Raw genomic sequence first — 10,000 nt, 5'->3', positions numbered from 1 at the left:
ACACACTAGTTTGGCTTCTACTTTACTTTATTATATCTCTCAGTTAGAACGCGCGGTGTGATTGGTCAATTTTGCGGGCCGTATTTCACTGTACGGTCCGCTAAATAAAACATAACCTCAGGGATGTAATAAATATCTTACTAACCTCGTTTTCTCGGTCCGTACTGTAAGTTACGGATTCTCGTGTTTTTCCCGTTGATTTATGGCCCGCGCGAACATAAATCAACGCGGAAAAACTCGGTCCGTAACTTACAGTACGGACCTCGAACTCGGTTAGTAAGAGGTATAAAAGATATAAATAATGGTAATTAAACTGAGTGGAGTGCAATTTGGTCTGAAATCATACGCGTGATTACAAAATCGAACGAGCGCGCAGCGCGAGTTTGATTTGAAATCACAAGTATGATTTCAGACCAAAATTGCTCGACACAAAGTTCAATTACCACTTTATTGCACCTATTTTGAAATCAGAGTTTTATTGTCAATATTAATATTCTATCCTTGTTACTTCATTTCCATTTTGATGGGCTAATTAAGAAAGGATGCGATTTGGAACAAAAAACGGTGCAATTTGGGAATAAATCGCACTGTTGAGAGCCAATCAGATTGCAAGGATCACCAGTGATTTCAAAATGGGTGTTATAAAGCAGATAACAAGGAAGTGCTAATTATTCTGTATTAAGTTAACATAATTTACCTGTCAATTTGAGGCTAACACTTGACAGATTGTAACAACCCCTCAGATTAAGGTGACCCAAAAATGGACGACACTTGTGAATCAAACTAGCAGCCACTTTATTTGTTGCACTGAAACAAAAGAATTGGAAAAGATGAAAACAATCAAAATTAATTGTAATCTGCGGCGTACCCCCAAGACGACATTTTTCAAAAATACTGCGTTTACGATGTAGACCTGTCTGTACGTGGTCCATATGTTGTGGTTCAATTTTATCCTTGGTTTAAATTTTATTTCCCTCTGTTTTGGGGTATGGTAATGTATGATAATGAGATTAAAACAATGGGAAATAATAATTAAACCAAGGATAAAATTGAACCTCAACCCATATACCTTTATCACTCGGCGGCCATGTTGAGTCTCAGGAGAATAAAAAGCTTTGTTTTTGCACAGTAAGCCTCGGCCAGACGGGAACTCAGTGCGAGGCTTGCCGGGCAAAAACAAAGCTTTTTTTTCTCCTGAGACTCGACATGGCCGCCGAGTGATAAAGGTCTATTGCTCCGAAGTGTCAGTGCAACCATTTTTGACTTTTTTGCCACTTGAATTTTTTTTATGATCTGACTTCTTATATATTTCGTCCTTTTGTAAATAACTGATATATTTGTCATTATGCGCCGATCAACTCGAAACTTCAACATCCCCCCCCCCCCCCCTGGGCAAACCCCAGGCATTTGAACTTTTGAAGATTGGATCGTTCAAATTCCCGCCCCCTAGGGCCCAAATGGTGTTCAAATGCCCTACCTTATCGTCGGATTTGTCTGTCAAATGCCCGTCCTAAAGAACAATCGATGTCGGCTCCTGTCATGAGTTACTACAAAAACCACAACTTTAACATTGAAACTCATGATTGGAAATTGAATTTATTAAGTCGGACAATGTCAATCAGCAAGTGTAAACTGTTCTAACTCCGAAACATGGCAAAGGTTGTTTAACGAGAAATACATAATAACATATTTAAAATGAGTTAGCCGGCTACGTAGACTGTTCGAGTGGCAGGGTATTCTGCAATTTAAGCCAAAGCGGAGGTTTTTCATTGACAATATTTTTTTTCTTTAACTGTTCACTGCTGTTTTATGGCTATTCTAAAAACCTCTGCAGACACAAATGCATAGAAATACATTTTAATTAGTTAGCCGGCTACGTAAATGTTGTTCGAGCAATTTAAGCCAAAGCGGTTTTTCATTCGACAGTGTTTATTTCTTTCACTACTCACTGCGGGACAAAGCCGCAGCTTGACTCCTTGTATAAAAAATCTACATCGTTTACATACAATCTATGAAAATAATTAATATTTAAGCACTCTCACTTTTGAAGACCTTTTTTGGTAAGCTTTCATTGTAATGCTGTATCTCTTCCTTTTCTCATCCATATCGTCCAAACACGTGTTTATAGCTGTTAGCGACTTCGGCGACCTCCCAAAAAAGCGATTTGAAACCTGACACTTCCGGTTCAATTTTCCCCACCCCACCCAGGCAAGGTCAAATTCCCCACCCCCGGGAAGGCCTTACCCGTCAAATTCCCCACTCCCGGGCACAGAAAATAGTCAAATGCCCGGGGTTTGCCCGGAGGGGGGGGGGGGGGGGATGTTGAAGTTTCGATTTGATCGGCGCATTATTTTCCTTTTGTACTCCCCTAGGTGGGCGCCATACATGGGTCTTCACGTCTTTCCTTTTGGGCATTTCCCCCTTCTGTTCTTTGTTAATTCTCATGCCATATGTAAGATCACAACGTAAATAGTTTTTGTTGTCACTTTCTTTCGTTAGTTGTTTGTATAATTTCGCGCCTTCCATTAGCACTTACTTGTCTTATATGTTGTTAGTTTCTTTTGCGTATTTTTGTAAGGTTTAATTTTTTGTGGTTATAAAGCCGGTTTTACCTTGTCGTCAAAACTCACTGCAGTATGCGCTAGGCAGTTTTCAGTTCTCGATTCTCTGAAGTTTTCAAGTCTTGCAGTTACAGAGACGCTACAATGAAAGTTGTTTGTTGCCCGTTTGTTCATTTATTGTATCGTTCTGGTTTTAATTTAATGTTCTTTATTTCTTTTAGTTTAAACCTTCAGTTCATCTTTATCTTCTTCGTGTTCATATGCATCACCATCTTCGTTTGTTCGCCTAATAGCGATTAAATACTGTGAAGTGTTTTAAAAAGAGTGTCTCAATTATTGACTCCATGGAGCCTTTTGGCAGTTACACCATATACATGTAAATACATTGAGAATGATGATTATTCTAGAAAGTGACGCAGGCATACTCGGAAAAAAGAAATCCGAGTGCTCCTATCAGGAGTCGAACCAAAGACTTTCCGATTACTAGTTCGGATGCTCTACCACTGAGCTACAGGAGACTTGTGGGAGATAAGGCCATTAAACTAGGTTCATGGGACAAACATCCTGCATACTGCTAGGATTTGAATGTCGAACGTGTGGTATATGAAAGAAATGTGATGGTATATTTCCAGCCAGGTAAATGAATGAGAATGATGATTATTCTAGAAAGTGACTCCTGATAGGAGCACTCGGATTTCTTTTTTCCGAGTATGCCTGCGTCACTTTCTAGAATAATCATCATTCTCATTCATTTACCAGGCTGGAAATATACCATCACATTTCTTTCTTATGTTAATACATTTTTAACTATGTGTCGCGCAATGAAGTTGTTAAAGGTGGTACAATAATTAGGAAAACCGACTGAGAATTACCTACCTGTGTTTCACCTTGGAAAAATCAACCTGAAAAAAAAGTTGAAGTTAGTAGGAGATTTTAAGTGAGAATAAACTGTGATTATATTACAGCGGTTACCAATAACACGCGACCTATCGCCTTCAAAATACTCCGATGAAGTTGCGTTTTGGTGGACGTCAATCAAAGAAAAGCCGTTGAAATTGTTTGGAATTCTGAGAACATTTCAAGGCAACAGAACGAAGAAATTGACAGTTATTTATCCGCTGACGGATGGTAAACTTGATGAAAGTTGATTTCCAAGACAGGTTATCTAAAAAAATGGGCATTGTTTAGACGAAGTCGTATTTTTTTTTTATGAAACATTTGAAATCGCTACACCTGACAATTAAATCAGCGATGCGTGCAAGTGAGCAAATTATCACGTGCAGTGAAAATCGAATTTTGTTAATTCAAAAATACTTTTTATTTGCGCTTGATCTGGCTGGAGAAACAATTTAAATAAAGTTTACTAGCTCTTGGCGAGGTAAAATCTTAGTTTCTTGCAGGGTTACCTTGGAATCTTGTCAGAATTCAAAATAATTTCAACGGCTTTTCTTTGATTGACGTCCACCAAAACGCTACTTTATCCGGCTCTTTTGAATGCCGTAGGTCGCGTGTTATTGGTAAGCGCTGTAACAGATCTCACGAAAGTTTTAATGTCAGTAGTTACCTTGCTCCAAAGAGTGTTTGCTTGAATCAAAACTTTCCAGCTTCTGCACACACGAGCGCAGCGGCCCAAGTCGCCAACGCTCACACAGCTGAAAATCTGTGGACAGGAACAAAACTGTACTGTTAACAAACAAACAACAGCACAGAATGCGAAGTCGCTCACAGTCACTTAGTTGAAAAATCTGTGGACAGAAACAAAACTAATTGTAATGAAAATAAATAAAATAATCGTTTGTCTCGCGATGTGGCCGCTTAAGTTATAGATCGCGACGTTTCGACTGCTTACTGCTAGTCTTCATCAACAGATGAGGTCGACTGATCACGCTTCATCGCCTGATGAAGACTGGCAGTAAGCGGTCGAGAAGTCGCGATAACTTAAGTGACTACATCGTGAAACAAACGATTTATTTATTTATTATATTCTACCACAATGACGGAGATTTTGCTGTATTTTAGTCAAAACTGCTCACATATTTGACAAAAAAAACCTTTCCTCTAACACGAAACTGCTCTTAGAACACTGGGAGGGAAACATTGAGCGATTTCTCGGAGGAAGAACAAAAGTTCCATCAGCTTTTAGTGATTTCCCTAAGATGCACAAGTAAAAGACTTGGAATCCATTTCCATCCTAGCCATCCGCAGCCAAATATAATTGATACTAGTTTTTTTTTCACTCAAGGGCACCCAACGACAGTTTTCTCTCAGATCCTTTGAAACGCTATTTTAAGCTATTCGGAGTGCCTTTAAAGCCCTGTAGGTTCATTTCAGGCCGCGCTATAATATTTTTATCTGTTCGGTCATTCTAGGGGAACTTGAGTCTTTTCGAAATTACTAGGGCATCTTTGTCCATTTCCCGAAAACCTTAGGTCTTATTTCCTTTCCGAAAATCTTAGCTGACCTTTTTTCGGTATCCGAAACACGAAAGTTCGTGGTAAAAATTCCCTTGAGAAAATTGTTGCGCATCAAGGGCCTTCCGAACAGATAATTTACCGAAACGATCCGTCGGGTGCTCCTGTTCACTATTAAGGTTATTGTTAACAAAACTGAAACATTATTTTAATGCTTCTATAGACACAAAAAAATTTTATATATTTTTTGGCCAGCCTCACCCTTAAAGCAACATTTCTTGGAAGAGAAGAAATTTCATCTTTTCCATCGGCTCTGACGCGGAAGAATCCTTCGTAGCCCGAGTCAATGATCTCTCCTCTCTCTATTCTCTGCAGAACAAGCGCAAAATTGTATTTATTGCTAACACCTAGGCCAAACATCACTTATGTCCAGAAATGCACCTAACCTTGCACGATTTTCGGTACTTTAGATAAGAAACTAGCCCAGATTGGTTCATATTACACGCCACCCCATGCTTTAATATTCTTAAGAAAACGAAATTTTCTAAAGGGTTTGATCTGGCGTTTCCTTGTTTACTTTCCAACACTTGCTCATGAATACAATGTTCCAGAAATCCTACGAGGAAGATATCAAGCAAATATTTCAAGGGGCAACAACTCACAACTGCTTCAGTTTGGTCATTTCTTGAAGATACCATCATGGTAGAACTTTTAAAAAGTTGGTTCAACGTCTCAAAGTTGCAGTCCGTCTGTTCCTATTTTGCCCATCCTTGGTCAAACACACTTGTCTGTAGTTTTGCTACACTTAAATATACTAACTTAAATGGACAATTATTTTTTGGGTTTCAACTGATGCAAATACGACTTTTGGAGATGAAAGTATAACTAGAATTTTACGCCATGTTCTTCGTGCATCTCCGTGTCAGGTTCCTGGAGGGAATACTGAAAGATGAATACGACAATAAAATGCATATTTCCCTTCCCTTTGTTACACGGCCTCGGTGCGTTTAATCTCAGCCTGTTGTTCGTCGTTTCGCCTGTCTGAATCTGAGAGCTTAAAACGAGCTCCCTCTCCTACAACTTTCAAAGCTCCGCTGCCCTGCCTGCTTAATATCCCAGTCTCTCAATATCACAATTCTCTCTAGCACCAGACAGGAGACAGCAGCCAGGTCCCCCCCCGTGGGGGGGGGGGGGGGTACTCCCTGTATTGCCTAGTCCCCATACGGCTCTATCCCAGGCCCTCAATTCGTTTCGGTGACGGACCACTTGATCCCAAACGGATTGGCCGAGATGAAAAACAGAGAGAGGCCTAGGAACTAAGCAACTCCCTGTAATGAACTATACAGTGAGGCTCCATTCAAAAGGGACAGGGTTTGGATCTCGGAGTAGGGCCTCCCTGTATAAGCTTTTTTTGAGTCCCCCCCCCCCCCCCCCCCCCGCCGCCCTACAACCTCCGGGGCAGCAAGGCATGTAGAAAGCAGAAGACAGAGGACAACAGTCTACCTCCGCCTGAGTTCCTTACTTCAAAATATTCCTTTGTTTTTCTTGCATCAACAGCAACACCGTGCCATGCATCAAACACCACACGCAACAAAGAGATCGCCAGCACTCTACGGATCCTTGAAGAAATCACTGAAATAAAATGAAAACCAGTTAGTTATTCACAATTGATAATGGTTATGTATTGGTAAGGTATTTTTATACCGCCCATATCACATACTCGTGGAGGCGCAGTGGTGTAGTGGTTAGCGCATCGGACTGTCGATCGGACGGTCGGAGGATCTGAGGGTCGTTGGTTCGAAGCCAGGTTGGTCTCTTCATTGCTGTGTTGTTTTCGTAGACAAGAAACTTTGCTCCACATTGTCTCTCTTCACCCAGGTGTATAAATGGGTACCGGCGACATGCTGCTGGGGGTACCCCTGCAATAGACTAGCATCCCATCCAGGGGGGAGTAGCAATACTCCTAGTTGCTTCATGCTACAGAAACCGGGCTAATCTCCGGCCGTGTGGGCCACTTGGGCACTTGTGCGACTTTACCTTACCATATCACATAGTCTCATAGCGGTTTACAATTCTTCTGTGGAGTGAGATCGAATGCCATGCCCCTAGCAGCCACTATCAGTCCATATTTTGATCTCACCCTCCCACCCAACCCAGGCATGAATGTCAAAGACATGAAAACAGTGGGTGGCCTCGTTTTCACTATACAGTGCACTACCCACAAAAATTGAAGTTTGTGGAGCTGGTTTGTAGTGTGAAAACCTTAGGGCGCAATTCTGGAATGTGAATGGACAGAATGTAAAATGCGCGCGTTTTTCTATTCTGCATTCTTATTCCGGAATGGACAGAATGCCATTCCATCCATTCTGCTCCCAGGGGCAGAATGAACAGAATGTTGCGAATGAAATCCAAGATGGCGGACGGCAAGATGAGCGCTGCCGATTCAAATACGTCTCTACAAGGGAAAAAATCAGGTTACACTTTTGGCCAAAATGAAACATTGCTTCTAATTTCATTGTAGCCTCTTCGTCGGCCGCCATATTTGTTACGCAACGTTTACTCGGCCAGGACCGACGGGGTTTTTTTTATGCAGACAATCCGAATTATTCCTAGCATTCCGTACCAACCATTCTTATTCCAGAATTGTGGATAAAAAAACGTGCCCTTAGTTCAGGGTTCCTGTTAAGATTTGTAAAAGGAGGTAAAACATTTGTAATAGCAGGTGGACGCCATTTTGTTAATGTCTCCCAGGGAATGATGGGGGATGGCCGCAGGAAAGAATGGAAACCAAACATGGCGAAGCTTGAAGTCAGTGTTGTTTTTGACGAAACGAAAGAAACTGTTCAAAACAAGAGCAATTTCTTTACAGGCAATGGATTTTCAATGTGATGTTATCTGCTTGATGTTTTAAGTTATTCATGGAAAGGAAATTCCTAAACAATTTATTAGGACAATTTTTTCAAAACACGACAAAATCTGAAAGCTGACTCAATAATTTCGCAAACATTATTTTTTATGACAGCCGGTAACATTTATGTGAATACACAGTAAAAAAAAAGTGGTTACCAGCTCCAAACAAGAACCCTGTAGTTTGCCATGAAAAACATGATCATTTAAAAAGAACTAACCATTTGATCTCTCCTTCCTCTCTGAAACCCACTCCTGATGTGCATGAAAACGTTCAAGTAAAGGATCAAAAACAACTGCTGTCTACTACTGATTTAACAACTTATTCGCTGAAACGTTTATACAACAGAGTTCTTCCCAAAATGGCCACTGAAAATTCAAATAAGTTAAAATTAAAAATGTATACCAGCACTAGAAAGAGCACTTTTACTTTAGTAACCCTGCAAAGTTTCACCATATCAGGTGTAATATCAGCTGAGAAAACGTAAGTTGAAAAATAAAAAATTTACAGACATTTGTATGACTGGGAGTATGACGTCTACCCCCAGTCATACAAACATCTGAAATTTGTCAAATTTCATCTTACATTTCCTAAGCTGCTATAACACCTAATATGCTGAAACTTTGCAAGGTTACTAAAGTAAAGGTGCTCTTTCCAGTGCTGGTATCGGTTTTCATTCAGTTCAATTTTAACTCATTCAAATCTGTTGCCGCCATTTTGGAGAAGGGTCTATTCCCTCAGCTTTCAGCCTTTTTGGCCGCAAAAGTTTCACGTTCAAAACTCTAGTCGTGTAGAACAAGTCACGTATAATTTAAAAGTTGAAAAGCATAACAACTAGTAGCTGGTCAAGGATACAATCCAAAACTGCAGATGTATTCTCATTAGTCGTTGCTTGTGCCACAGACGAGCATTTTCCATCTTCTTGGCAAGCAAAGCTTTCTTTTTTTTCATGTGTCTATGATAACGCATCCAGGCACTGTACAAACAAATACACAAATAATGGCAGTGAAAATGATTAAAAAAAGCAAAATTTCTATTACAGTCAGTCTAAGTCACGCATGAAAATGAAGTGAAGTGAGAATGAGATGAACATGCGAATTCCTGTTTATAATGTCAGGCATTTGAATGGAATCTTGAACATTTCTCTGGAAATCTTTCCGAAAAAGACGCAAAATACTTGGGAAAAAAAGAAAAGATTCAAAATACTTGGGAAACAATTGTTATTCTTGAAATACTTAATGCTTTAAATGTAAAGAAAACTTCATAGCTTTATACCGTCAATAAACACGGGAAATTTCTACGGGGACTCTGAAATCTTGTTGGCGATGTTCAAAACTGACATGTAAATTTCAAAACTCCATTCAAATTTCAAAAATACTGGTCATGCGTGATGTGGATTGGCTGTAAAAATGTCAATTGCTTAACACTTTTGAGGTATGCAGATGAGTAAAACTACAAAAAAAAAAAAAAAAAAAAAAAAAAAAAAAACTGGAAAGAGGGCTCTTTTGTCCAGCACTGTAGTATCTACAAATACTGAAGCAGCCAATGGTGAAAAATATCAAGCTGTTTTCATACCTAAAACACGATGCCTTTAGTTTTCCATTGTACAAATTGTAAGCTGTTTGGTACATTTCAGGCGTTGGCTGAAAATTGCAGACATGTCGTGAGTAACTTAAACACAACAACTAACAGAAATTCAATTGAATGAAAAGGCACTTTTAAAGTCTTACAATGTTACAATGCAACACATAATTAACAACTTTTTGGCCTACATTTCTAGAATTTCCAGAGTATAGGTAGTCGTACACTTTAGGAATAGAGGTTGTTCTTAACAAATCAACGGCAGTTTTCTATGGTCTATACTTTTATAGACCATTAAGAAAATGACGTCATAAAATGTTTTAAACTCAAGTGGAACCACAAGCCGCAGCCGAGCAGTTTTACTACCACGTTTTGGACATTTTATGGCGTCATTTTATGGTATATATAAGATTATAAACCATAGAAAACTGCCGTCGATTTGTTTTTTACACTAACATGAAAAAAGGACGAGCGGAATTGGTTTAATTTGTTTTCCATTAAGAAAGCCCACGCATTACATCTGACGTCATTTTTATTGT

At 39.6% G+C, this 10,000-nt stretch overlaps 1 protein-coding gene and 1 long non-coding RNA gene across 2 annotated transcripts in view; one reads left to right on the top strand and one right to left on the bottom strand.

Moving 5' to 3' along the window:
- Nucleotides 1–10,000, bottom strand: part of LOC146459116 (F-box and leucine-rich repeat protein 13-like) — a 39,039-nt gene that overhangs the window by 16,602 nt on the left and 12,437 nt on the right. Inside the window, exons 4-11 of the mRNA XM_085090042.1 lie at nt 9,456–9,523; nt 8,736–8,856; nt 8,101–8,134; nt 6,495–6,604; nt 5,234–5,341; nt 4,126–4,221; nt 3,438–3,463; nt 698–807 (exon numbers count right to left, since the gene is read on the bottom strand). Coding sequence (XP_084946168.1) covers nt 698–807; nt 3,438–3,463; nt 4,126–4,221; nt 5,234–5,341; nt 6,495–6,604; nt 8,101–8,134; nt 8,736–8,856; nt 9,456–9,523 — 673 coding nt within the window. The remainder of the gene's footprint in view (nt 1–697; nt 808–3,437; nt 3,464–4,125; nt 4,222–5,233; nt 5,342–6,494; nt 6,605–8,100; nt 8,135–8,735; nt 8,857–9,455; nt 9,524–10,000) is intronic.
- LOC146459109 (uncharacterized) overlaps nt 298–10,000 on the top strand; it is a 76,217-nt gene continuing 66,514 nt past the window's right edge. Inside the window, exon 1 of the long non-coding RNA XR_014858082.1 lies at nt 298–381. This is a non-coding gene — a long non-coding RNA (uncharacterized LOC146459109). The remainder of the gene's footprint in view (nt 382–10,000) is intronic.

Source organism: Pavona decussata, unplaced genomic scaffold, assembly GCF_977016875.1.
Source record: "Pavona decussata unplaced genomic scaffold, jaPavDecu1.1 SCAFFOLD_223, whole genome shotgun sequence".
Lineage (NCBI taxonomy): Eukaryota > Metazoa > Cnidaria > Anthozoa > Scleractinia > Agariciidae > Pavona > Pavona decussata.
The sequence above is the reverse complement of the archived record's forward strand: the minus strand, read 5'-3'. Positions and strand labels throughout refer to the sequence as shown.